This window comes from Gymnoscopelus braueri (assembly GCF_963280865.1).
Source record: "Gymnoscopelus braueri genome assembly, chromosome: 8".
Classification (NCBI taxonomy): Eukaryota; Metazoa; Chordata; class Actinopteri; order Myctophiformes; family Myctophidae; genus Gymnoscopelus; species Gymnoscopelus braueri.
The window spans coordinates 19,645,722-19,658,684 of record NC_137609.1 but is presented as its reverse complement, the minus strand read 5'-3'; the positions used below and the strand labels follow the sequence as shown (position 1 = coordinate 19,658,684).

At 39.9% G+C, this 12,963-nt stretch overlaps 1 protein-coding gene across 1 annotated transcript in view; it reads left to right on the top strand.

Moving 5' to 3' along the window:
• The window catches only part of robo3 (roundabout, axon guidance receptor, homolog 3), an 88,552-nt gene extending 83,399 nt beyond the window's left edge, over positions 1-5,153 (top strand). The window contains exons 25-27 of the mRNA XM_080434832.1: positions 463-633; positions 1,452-1,594; positions 4,372-5,153. Of these exons, the coding sequence (XP_080290958.1) occupies positions 463-633; positions 1,452-1,594; positions 4,372-4,383 (326 nt within the window). The 3' untranslated portion in view covers positions 4,384-5,153. The remainder of the gene's footprint in view (positions 1-462; positions 634-1,451; positions 1,595-4,371) is intronic.
• The last annotated feature ends 7,810 nt before the right edge of the window (positions 5,154-12,963 follow it).

Here is a 12,963-nt window from a genome sequence, read left to right as displayed (position 1 = left end):
ACAACAAAGGTTGCGAGTGGCGCTTAAGGTGAGACCAGGTGGTGAGGCCGTCTGTCCATATCGTTGCTGTCGGCTGGGAACCTTGTATGCCATTACTTTTAAGGATATGGGGGGGAAATGTATTTATTATTTTGTCAAAATGTTAAAAAAATAGCGGGGAAAAAGCTGACCTATAAGCTCACAATGCGTCGCAACACGATGTGTCGCATAGCGCCACATTTAGAGATTGTAGATCGGCTTTTTCCACTACTTCTGTATGACACTCTTGTACGACACAGTAGGCCATTCATTTTAGAAGTTGAAATAGGGAGATACAAGGTTTCTGCCCGACAGCAACGATATGTACAGTGCTCAGTTTGAATCTGAGCCAGTAGTCACTGCAGACTCATGCAGTTTAGAACAAGGATGATGACATTTGTTCTTAACTTGTTTTGTTTTTTTTATTATTATTTTCTTTTTTAGATTTGCCCCCACCACCAGAGCCTCCCCCAGAGGACAGCAGGTTGCAGGGCCGAGCAGGGTGTGTGGAGTGTGTGGCGGGAGAGAGGACAGGTGGACCCCTGTCCTCTTTGGAGAAGAGGGAACACAGCAGCAGCCACCAAAGGAAGGGCTCAGGACCGAGACAGACAGACAGTAAGATAATGTTATTTTAATTGTAAAGGATTCTATTTATTTCATGTTTTGGTTTAGGAGCAGTAGAGTCATATTGAATATGGATGTTCTTGTGCGTTAAGTTAAGGATAAAACATTACTACTACTGCAGTAATAATATTTCATATGAAGCCCACAATTCCTGCATCTGTCTTCCATGTGCAGTGGCCAGCACCCCCTTCTTTCAAATGTTAAACAGTCAAGTCACGTCAAACATTGCAACATGGAAGTCCCTGGATTTCATCGGGGGCTTTGTTGTGTTCTGGCAGAAAATCCATGAATGTGAAAACTACACACTTGCTTGGTTTAAAGCCACTACCCTGGGTGGCTGTGACATTGGCCTTTGTGTCTACAGCAAAATAGCAATCTCTTGACTTCAGACAATATGAATCCGATTCATGGAATGATGGCCATAGATTTTATGGGTGTGCCAGGCTGATGGTTGCTCAGGAAAGGCAGCATGGGAATTTTAGAAACACCAAGAAATGTCTGACAATATGGAATGTACCATAAATAATGTTGTTATAGACTATGATAGCCATCAACATTGAGCTGAAATGCACACCAAAAGCCTAATAGTATCCCAATAATCAATGTATTTAGCAAGCTTCTTCTACCCTCTGCCAGCCGACTACTGCGATAGCTGCACCTTCACCTTCACTTTCCCCACCTCCTTCAGTCTAATCCAATGAAATGTTCCAGTGCCCCCCCGATGAAATGTTCCCTAGTCAGTCAGCCGACCCAAATAACATCAACGTTAACCTCATCTTCTTTCACCTTCCATCTGTCCCTTTCTCCAGGCGAGGAGCTAATGGCGTACGCTAGTAAGGCTGCTTATCTGTCCAGGAGTCAACTGTCAGCCAACTGCTCCACTACAGGCAGCTCCTCGTCCAGAGGCTCTACAGGCTCCAGGGGGCCCAGCTCAGCCAGAAAACACAGCGAGGTGAGAAACACTGTGTGTCTGTGTGATGTTATATCATCACTGTGTGCCTGTGTGATACTATATCAACTCTGTCAGGCACAAACCTTGTTATCTCCATAGCTTACGTATCGTAAATTGATGCCCTACTTCCTCGTACAACAGTGTCGCGTAAAGGTAGCGCAAAAAGGACCCATTAAGGGACCTGAGGCCGATTCTACAAATGCCTTCTAAACCAGTAGTTCTTTCAAGATTTTTCAAAAATAGCAGATGTACAAGCTTGTATATCTATGTTTTTGAACATCCAACTCTAAAATCTAAAATGACACAAATACTTTCCCGGTTTTAATGGGATAACGCGTTGTACATGTTATTTGCGTTTTTGCCATTTTTGTAACATTTTTAAAGTGAAAGGGCTAAAATGTGTCTGTGGGTTCTATACATATTGAGCCATTTCGTGAAAAGTGTTCATTTGGACATACAAGGTTTCCACCTGACAGTGACGAGATTATTATGTGACACGTATCACATTTTACAGAGGGAAAGCGGTCAGCCTGATTATTACTTCGTTGTGGGCCGGTGTCGCTCACTGCAAACAGCAGATCTACAAGCTCTGTGTTATGATTTTGTTTGATACATATTACATTTTACAAAGGGAAAGCAGTTTCTTTTGACCTTTGAATGGTTTGAATGAAGATATTTACGAGCATGGGAACACGGTGTATGGGAAGTGACCATTCTTGCCATTAAGGATGGGGGGTTCACGCGATTTACGACTATAATCTTCGTGTCATCTGTTACGCTCCATAAAGTCCATAACTTCATGCGTGCAGGCGCGTACACAGATGACCGAGGTTCCAAATTCCACTGTGAACCACATGCATGAATGTCGTGTCGTGCGCACAGACACACACAAACACACACGCACTCGCTCACGCACATCAGTCATTACTGTCTGCACACATAGTATGAAGCAATGTTAACAGGGAGGCCCACGTGCACTGCTGCCTCTCTCTGGAGTGTCCTAATGTGGAGGGCAGTGTTCGCTGTGTGAGCACTCCTTTAAGTGCACCCTCCCGCTGGCTTCCTTGTGACAAGTCGCTGACAACGAGCTGTGCCAGCTCAACGCAAACCCTCTGTGGGTTATTGCGTGCTAGCAGTGGTGTAATGCAGTAGGTTACACATGTTTTTTTAACTTAAGTATCAAAATAAATAAATACATATATATAAATCAATATAAAAATACTCTGTTCGAAGTAAAACATCTTGTTTCCAAATTTTTACTTAAGAAAAGAACAAAAGTATTAGCAACAAAGTACCAAAGTAAAATTTGCCAAACTTTTTTGAGAATAGCCGATCTACTACTTGTAGATCAGCTATTTTCAAATACTCTCAGTATAAAATAGGGCTTAAGTGGTTAATGTATGTTTTGTAATAATAAAAGTAACGAGTAACTTAAGCTGTCAAATGATTGTAGAGGAGTAAAAAGTACAACATTTGCCTCTGAGATGTAGTGGAGTGAAAGTATAAAGTATTGAAAAAATGTAAATACTCAAGTAAAGTAAAAGTACCTTAAATCTAAAGTTAAGCACAGTACTTAAAGTAAATGTACTTGGTTGTCTTCCACCACTGCTCGCCAGAGTGGCGACAGCAGAGCCACAAATACATTGTTTGACATGACAGTCCCTCTGTGCTGCTGTAGGTACGCCACGTTAGAACACATGACACGGCTCATGTTTGCTCTCCTTTTGTTTGTATTCAGTTGCTGACAACATTTCCTGTTGGATAAAGTACAGTAGCTCTTGTAGTAAATGTGGAAGGTGAATAGCTTGCTTTTTCCCGCCAAAGTACTATACATGTGTAGCAGACCATAACAAACCATATCAAACCTGCACATGCGAGAGTTGTTATTCTTTATTCCCAGATTAACCTGTTTTAATTTGGGAGTATGAAGTTGCTTGTTCAGGTCTGCACTGGTCAAGTAAGGGTTAGGGTTAGGCAGGATGGGTTCAACAAGAAGCTATGGTGTGCAGTGTTTTGAAGCACTTTCAAAATGATAAAATAGCAAAAATAGCTGATATACAAGCTCATACCGCGGCACAGAGTGCCGCGCTATGAACTTGTAGATCTGCTATTTTTTTTTAATCGTGAAAATTTGTGCAAATCTTTGAATATATATATATTTTTAAAGCATTTGTAACTCAAATCTTTGTTTTGGGGGTCCCTGCCTGGAACAAAATATTTTGAGATGGGGTCTGCGGCCAAATACATATACATTTTGGGGTCCTTGACATGAAAAAGTTGCAGAACCACTGACATAGCAACATAAGTTTTTTCAAAAAACTGTTAGGATTAGAAGACATTTTGTAGAATCGGAACCTCAGGCCTTAATGGGTTAATATAATGAGAGGCCGGTGAGAGGGCGTCAAACGCTACATGATAAATGGCACAGGCAGTGGACATGCGTGGTTGTTTCATGTGTCCATGCACTGGCTCGTAACTTTAAACCATGTAACTCAAAGCTTCTACCATAAAAAAAAAAGAACTGGTGGGGAGAACATGAAAAGCTGACCCTTCCACGGGTCAGTCCTCTTTAACCTCAGCACAGATACAAACATGGGAATGTGACAAAGGCCCTTGTAAAAGTCACACACACACAGACAGACCGACAGACCTATATTGACCCTGAGGGAAATGTAGGTGTCATAGCAGTGTGCAATAGTGTTGTTTACTAAACAGATTACATTAGGCTCTGGAGGTCAATTCAACATTGTGCTAACTTCTTCTCTTGTCATTGACAGGAAATGAGATAAGGACACCAACACTTACAAAAGGTAAACGACACCTTTGACTCTCAGTGTTCCTTGAAAAGCTCCACTGTCTCTGTCATGGAAGCACACGTCTGAAGAAGAGGAGAAGCACGGGACGGAACTGTCTGTTTCACTGCTGGGAAAGGAAAACAGACTTTTTATCTTGTTTTGATATTGCTATGATTATTTATGACTTGGGTTCACTCCTCCTTCCTTTTTATTGTAAATACCCATCTCTGTATTGTTTTGTGGACTCCGGATACAGGAGGAAGAGTTGTATATTGTATTTATAAGAATAAAACAAAACAAAAAATACAAATGTAGAAAAAAAAGGTCTGTTATTTTAAAACGCTCATGTCTCCTTGAATGTGCCAACTTGATTTCATTTGTCAAATCGTATACTCTTGGAAAGCATTATTCCTGCTGCACTCTGTTGCGAAGAAGCAACAGAAAATACAAAAGCACAAAATGTGTGTTTGCTTGTTGAGAGGGACTGTTGGAAAAGCCAAAACGAGCGGGTTCTCGCTCCCTGATGGATGCCCCCTAAACTGAGCGCTTCCTCCACACCTTAGTCTGCTATAAGAATGTTTAAGAATCTTTTTTATGTTTACATTTGTTTTTCTGCGATAAAATGTAGTGTGCAGACGGACAGACAGGCTTTATAAAAGTTTGATTGTAAACCCCCCCCCCCCTCCTATCTCTCCCCATGACACTTTGAGGAAGTGTTTGCTGCAATTGTGCGATGAAATTTGCATATAAAAAAACATACTGGTGTGGACTAACTCTTTTTGTACTCTTGTTGTTTTGTAAAAGTACAATAAAATAAATTTGTTGAACTACAGTATTCCAGACCTGTGTTCTTTTTTCAGTACCACCTTCCAATGAAACCCATGTTATAATGCATAATACCGTTATAACTTATAGTGCATTATAGTCTGCTAACACTGTATAATTACTGTTATACAAACTCAAACACTCATAATACTTTAGAACAATCATAATACATTATAAATACTTTTTAAAAATTCATATAAGGTAAAGTAAGACAGCCTAATAGCCTACTTAATAATTGCTAGTCACTCACAGCCCCTTTCTTTTGGTCGGGATAGTCTATCATCTTGTAATGTTAAAATCACTGTCATAATACCAAGTACAATAGAGAGGTTAGAGCTCCGCCTAGTGGCAGTGGTGTCAAACTTAAATACTTTCATGGTTTCAAAACATTTATCTGGCAAAACATAACTTAATTGTTTTCATGTACACTTCAGAGTCAGTAGGGTAAAATACTACCTAAATGACTAGTCATACAACTACATTTTCAATAGGAAAATAAGGATTTGCAATATGTAAACGGCGCTCACTGGCTGTAGTTTTTAAGTAGGCTACTACAGATTGCTGCATGATCATGGTGTAGTGCATATGACTCAAAATGTCTTACTGATTTTGGTGAGGACCAGTCAAGACAAGATTGTTGATTTGTTTTCTTATGTTATACAACTAAACATTGTTTTGTTTTTATTTGCTGTTGCAATGCCAACATAATATACCAGAATTCAAATGGTGAAGATTAGGCTATATTAATCACGATGCATGTTGATCAAATCTTAATAGCACACACATGTAATAGCCTACACACTTAAATATCTATGAATTCACAGAATCTATGTATTTATGTCTGTTCTTCAGAAGTCCCAAGAAAGTGAAAACGTTTCAGAATGACTGGAGAAGGACTCCATCCGTGGTAGAATCCAACCAGGTGTGGTTAATTAATTCCTGCATTGTAGTTTCAAACTTGGAAAGATTGGAACAGAAGATCAATCCATAGATTGGTGGCAGGGGACAGCAGAAGTTCTGGACAGAGCTGCTCTCCTCTTGGAGGGGGGTTTCTCTGGAGTAGGCAGAGGATGTTTCTGACAACTCTTAGCAGGAGTGGAGTAGGAGTAGGAGTCTATCAGCTTATCTTCCTCTGCTTTCATTAACTCCTGCAATGACTGGATGTCTCTGGTCTCATGATGGAACTGTCTGGTCTGAAGTTACCGAACCGGTAAATAAATACGTTTATTAACAACAGGCCGCTTGCCCGGTGATGCCGGGGTTCCAAGTATAAGAGAATGATGCCAGCACTCACGTTGTGTCCCTCACATGCCTTAATTTAATTTTACTTGAAAGGTAAACAGGCAACAGGCAATCAAACAGACATGTTTCGCTCAATGCCTTCCTGTACATTCTAATTTTTATCCCGCGATTTTGTAAACCTTATTACCTTAACCTTATATTTTTTTAAGTGATCCTGGGCGCTACACTCCCCTCACCAGCCTAGGGAGGCCAGGGCCGAGCTCATGGCTCCTTCAATGCATGAGAGCCAAGTCAGCCAACTGACCTTCTTGTCACCTGACAGTTATTCCAACCAGTTCCCTTCACCTCCATCAGGCGCCCCGGCTGTCATGGGGGAGGGGTTATAGAGCGTGCCAACGTGTCGTCACCACGGGGGGCGTGGCATTGGGCGTGGCATTGGGCAATGTTAAAGGGATATTTCACTTTCAAAAAAACTTTTGGTCATTTTATCGTCTACTCAGGCTTTTGTGAGCCCCCCGGACCGTTTTTAAGTTGCTTGATTCAGTATTTAGATATTTGATATTAATTTTTTCAGACACGCCCCCTTCCTATACAAACCCATTATAACTTCAAACTCCATTTTTAACATGTTAGATTCATCAAAAACACCCGTCCTTGGTTCTGGGGACTCACCCTGCCCTCCTAATACGCGAGGGGGCCGTGTTTTTTTGATAACTTTTTTCATTAATTTTGTATATATTTTTTTGAAAATGAAAAAAATTAAATACAATAAAAAAATTAAATAAAATAAATGAAAAAAGTTATCGAAAAACCACGGCCCCCTCACGAATTAGGAGGGCAGGGTGAGTCAGCAGAACCAAGGACGGGTGTTTTTGATGAATCTAACGGGTTAAAAATGGAGTTTGAAGTTATAATGGGTTTGTATAGGAAGGGGGCGTGTCTGATAAAATGATTATCAAATATCTAAATACTGAATCAAGCAACTTAAAAACGGTCTGGGGGGCTCACAAAAGCCTGAGTAGACGATAAAATGACCCAAAGTTTTTTTTTAAGTGAAATATCCCTTTAAGTCAACCTGGTGTTTTTCACAATATTTGCCTCTTTCTTATATTATTTGACAATTTGGCCAATGTTTTATAGTATAGTTTGTTGATTACTTTTGATGCAGTAATGGTCTTTTTCTTTTCTTTAATTTATTTTTATTTTTTAGGTATTAAAAAGGTCTTAAAAGTCCATAAATTGTCACTTCACTGTCATCTGGGGACCCCCCAAAATCATGTGGGGACCCCCCTGGGGGTCCCGACCCACAGGTTGAGAACCACTGACCTAGGGAGCATCGCAGTTCCCGCCCACTTCCTGGTTTTTCGTGGTGCCGGAAGGAACAACTCAATGCATTTTTCCCATTGACATTTCCAAAAATATTTATATCTATTAATTTAAGCCTCGAATCAAGCCATCATGACATGACATGAATCATGACTATAAAACGTTTTTTTCTGTTATTTATTTTATTTTATATTTAATTATATGATATACTATATTTAATAAATACCCTTTGTTTTGCCGTTTTCAAAAAAAAATAATCACAGAATCAAACGTTTTATGGTCATGATTCATGTCATGTCATGATGGCTTGATTCGAGGCTTAAATTAATAGATATAAATATTTTTGGAAATGTCAATGGGAAAAATGCATTGAGTTGCATTGACAGGAAGTGGGCGGGAACTGCGATGCTCTATGGGCGGCGTTAAACTGTTGTTGCCATTAGAAAATATTTGAATAGCTCATCCCAATCCACTGAAGACCTAGCCTCGGTCCCAGCCTCACTTACCTGCTGAAGACCTAACATTGGATTTGTGGGTGTGTGCCAGACTGCCAGTGTTGCCATGTCCACTTATTATAAGCGACTGGGCTTATAATAACAGTTGCGGCCGGGTTGTGGGTTTTTTGGCTTATTTCTAGGCTTGCTTCCTAATGTAGCCTGACACTCAGCCTGAATTTTCATTTCGTTTCACTGAACATATTTTTTAATGGGCGTGGCTAGCGATTCAGGGGCTGGAGCCAGGCTATTCCTAATGTTGTTTGAAGTTTAAACCAGTGGTTCTCAAACATTTTCATTTCAAGGACCCCCCCCCATCTAAAAATATTTTGAACAAATTTGTGTTGGAAATTGCAAAACATGGAACATTTGGGAAATAGCAGATCTACAAGTAGATTGGTGCTGATGAATATATATTTAAATTGCGCATGTGCCCTAAGTCGCTTCTGGGCTTGTTTTCATAGACCTGGTTGCTTATTTCTCTCGCACAATTTGGCAACACTGTCCACGCAAGTTCATTTGAGGGAAGAAGTCACAGAGTGCGTGTGATTACCTACTAATCAGTACGAATACGGATTGAATGTTTGGCCACTTAAATACTCACGTATTGGCCCAAATATTGTTCAAATTTTGGTAAGGTCACGTGTATCTCAAGGCCAGTGTTTGTTACTTTCTTAGTTTTCAGTTCAAGGTGTGTTTGTCGAACTGAACTGAACTGCATTCTTGTTTGGTTTGAGACTTGAGACAGATGCACTCCGCTTTCAGCGTGGTGATGGTCAGTGACTGAAGTTTAGAAACAAGTCTTCTATAAGCTGCTGTGTGAGTACAACCTGTGTGAAGTTCTGTGAACTGTAAAAGACATTCATAGACGTTGTCACAGTAGTTCCGTCGTTGCAGACTTGCAGTGGAGGAAGAAGTAACTACTCACATTTTGTACTTAAGCACTTAAACACAACTAGTCCTTACTTTTAGCTAGAGATAATCTCTCAAGAACAGAAGAACAGCAGAGGGCGCTGTCTTTCGTTTTTATTTGACGATGGGTTCCCATATTGAGCTAGAGATGGCTTGTACATCTGCTATTTCAACCCGATCTCACACCACTTAGTAGAACAGGCTGGCTATTTTCAAATGGCCTAAAGGTACACAGAGCTGAAGTGGTTAATTACTGTATGTTTTGTAATGATAATCAAAATCTACAAAGTAAGTAACTAAAAGTTTAAAAATAATTGTAATGAAGTAAAAGTACAATATTTGCCTCTGAGATGTAGTGGAGTAAAAGTACTGAAAACTAAAAGTACAAAATACCTCAAAATTGTACTGTACAGTACTTGAGTAAATGTAATTAGTTACTTTACACCACTGCATCAATGGCCTAAATGACCTGCACCCCATTGATTATCCCACTTAATACACGGCTACACTTAATAAAGAAATTAATACATTGACCCAAAAGTAGTAACACGATAGGAACGCCAGGAAAGGGATGTCATTTGGTAATATAGCATGTTAATTAATGCCAACTGCGCCCGTCCAGTGTATAACGCTGTTTTCACGGAAAACAACGGGAAGTGTTAATTAAATAGAACCAATAACGGTTAGTGCATGTCTTTTTCTCTTTTCAAATGTTTTCAAAAACATTGATAGTGTTGTTTAGCTGTACTCTAGTAAATGACATCGTGTTTGTTTACATGGCTGCAATTAGAGGTGGAAAGTAATAAGTACATTTACTCAGAGTGCTGTACTTAAGTAACATTTTAAAAGGGTATTTTTTATTTACTGGAGTATTTCCAATTATCAGTACTTTTACTTACTTCATCTTAGAGACAAATTGTACTCTACTACAAATGCAAATGTTAGTTACTAGTTACTTTGAAGATTTTGATTATTATTACAAAACCTACATTAACCACTTCAGCCCTATATACATTTCGGCCATTTGAAAATGGCTTGTTATACATTTGAAAACTGGTGAAATAGGACATTCTGCATTATGAGTACTTGCTACTTCTGGTACTTTAAGTACATTTTACTTTTATTCAAGTAAATTTAAAATGTTGGACTTTTACTTTAAACAGAGTATTTCTACATTGCCATATTGATACTTTTACTTAAGCAAAGCATGTGAATACTTTTTCTACCACTGACTGCAATGTTGGATAAGGCAAAAACCAAGCAGCAGATTGATAATGACCAACCCTTTGGTTAGACCCACCCAGCCTAGGTAGTCTGTTATTGAGTTCATTGGTCATCGTTGGGCCATTGAAATACAACTGACCGATGAATTCAGTGATGGACCGATCAGAATCAAGCATCCGACCAAACCGTCTAAATAGGGGGTTATTAATAAGGCTAGGCGATTCTAAATATGCAGGTGGTTATTAGGAGATTACATTTCCCTCTATTCTTCTGCCTACACATACGCCATGTCCTAGTATGAGCGAACAAGGGAAGGGGATCAACGTCATGTTGAGAAGGGTAAAACAAAGGTGCTTATTGGTCAAAAACCCGGACATGCGTCTCAAAGAATAACAGGCACATGTTCCTATTGCATTTTCCCAACAGCCCTGAATACATCCTGAATGTTGACCTTACCTTATCCCTAAACTCATTACAATTTGTATTTTTGATATCTTTAGTACTTTTTGAGTTAGGGTATTAACTTTGAATCGTCAAAATGTATTTGTCCGCAGACGCCCATATGAAAATATTGTGCCAGGGACCCCCATACAAGATGTGTGTACTTATAATGTTTCAAAATAATTCCAAATATTTCACTGTTTAGTGAGTAAACAATGTTGCACATTAAGCTATAATGTCCCCAAATAATTTGGGGACCCCCAGTTTGGGAACCACTGCCATGATGTAAGCGTCGCTGTCTTTGTTGGATGTATAACAATAGTGTGTTGACGACACTGTCTTTTTTCAGTTTGTCAGGCAGGTTAGAAGAACCGTACTCCTGATGACCGACATTAACAGTTCTCGCAGTAAGTATCTAATGTGTTTTTTTTTCTTGTAAGAAAATAAACATGATCTTGTGTAGACTAATGTATTGTAGCGAGTTAAGTGATTATTTGGTATAATAACTTACTTATTACTGATCTCATCACCTAGTCTTCTTTTGGGCTTGTTTTCGTAGACCTGGCCGCTTGTTTCTCTCACAAAATCTTGCAACACTGACACTTAAGCTGAATTCCAATCCCCCAAACTCGGTCACTCGCTCACTCTCCTCGCGTCCTCCACTCGCGCCTATAAGCCCCGCCCCTGCGAGGAGGAGAGGATTAAATGCGAGGACGGAGTGGTCGACCCGTTGGCCTCACAGGATCGGAATGCACTCTAGCGTCATTTCAAAGCGACGGCAAATTCCGCGAGCACTTATGACGTTTCATACAGCTGGACCAGAGGAGCCGTGGATGAAAATAGACATGCATAGAATAATATGCAGGTATAGAATAATACTAAATATAAGAATAGACAATTCATCAATGTGGATGGCACACATCATTATCTTTATAGTTAACATTGTTGTGCAAAGCCATTTATTCCTGAAATAGTGAATGAAGCGCCAGGATGAGCAAACTTACATTTATGAATTAAATCCTGACACGTCCCTCTTTTTGCTCGTACAGTCCCCAGAACCCCCCCCCCCCCTCCCCCGCAGCAGTCCCGCACGGCACTGCTGCTTTGCTACTGTATATAACAGAGTATGTCTGACTCTGAATTACATCATATTCAGTCCATATATAAATACAATGCATTATTTTAAACATAATCTTTGTCACAGTCATTTATAGTAGGCTAGTCCGTGCACTGCATTGAGGCATGCGCAGAGAGAATTAATTAACTATCAGCTTTTGAGACAGAAGAAGTGTCTTGTGCACAATATATATAGTTGTATTATGCTTTAGTTTATATCATACAATGCAACAAAGGCTTGTTGCGGTCTTTTCAGTTACTTTATCAGCTGAAGCTCTCTGATTTTATTGCAGTTTGTGCGCTGTTTGTTCATGGGCACTACTTGAACTTGGACTCATTCCCTTGGTGTTTGTTGGTATTTTGGAAACTTTGTTTCCATTTATGTGAGTTTTTGTTTATGCTTTATTTTGAACAGTTTGACGTTGGGTTTGACTGCCTGCAAGAGTGCAGAATAAATCCACCAGTATTGCAGAACTACCAACACATTTTTGGCCTGGAGGGAGTGATAGCCTGGAAGGACTGCGTTTCCCTGTCGCTTTCAGCGGGAGGTGTTTGCCTTTGGGGGGCACCTTCAAAGGACTTCACCGCTCACAGTGAGTGAGCTGCCTGCATACAGCTTGCGTCTCAACAATTGATTCGTGAGTACTATGAGTGACAGACATTGGATTACAATATTACTCGCCTAAACAAAAGTGAAGGAATGGGATTTCAATTATTGGAATCATCTTATGTGAATATGTGCACCAACTGGGCCCCAACGAATTAGAAATCCAGGCGCTTGGTGGTATAGGTTGTTGAACTGAGTTGTTTGGTTGACTGGAGTAACCAAGAGGGATTTGTGGCGCCATTTATAGGGTATTGTGCTATTGTGTTTTTGAGAGCTGCCTGTCTGTGCAGACAGAGGTGTCATTGTTAAAACATTGCAAGGTTCTCTTTTGGTACTGTCCCACCAGTGTGGCTAAGGGTTTGCGTTTTATTCTTTATTCTTTTAACA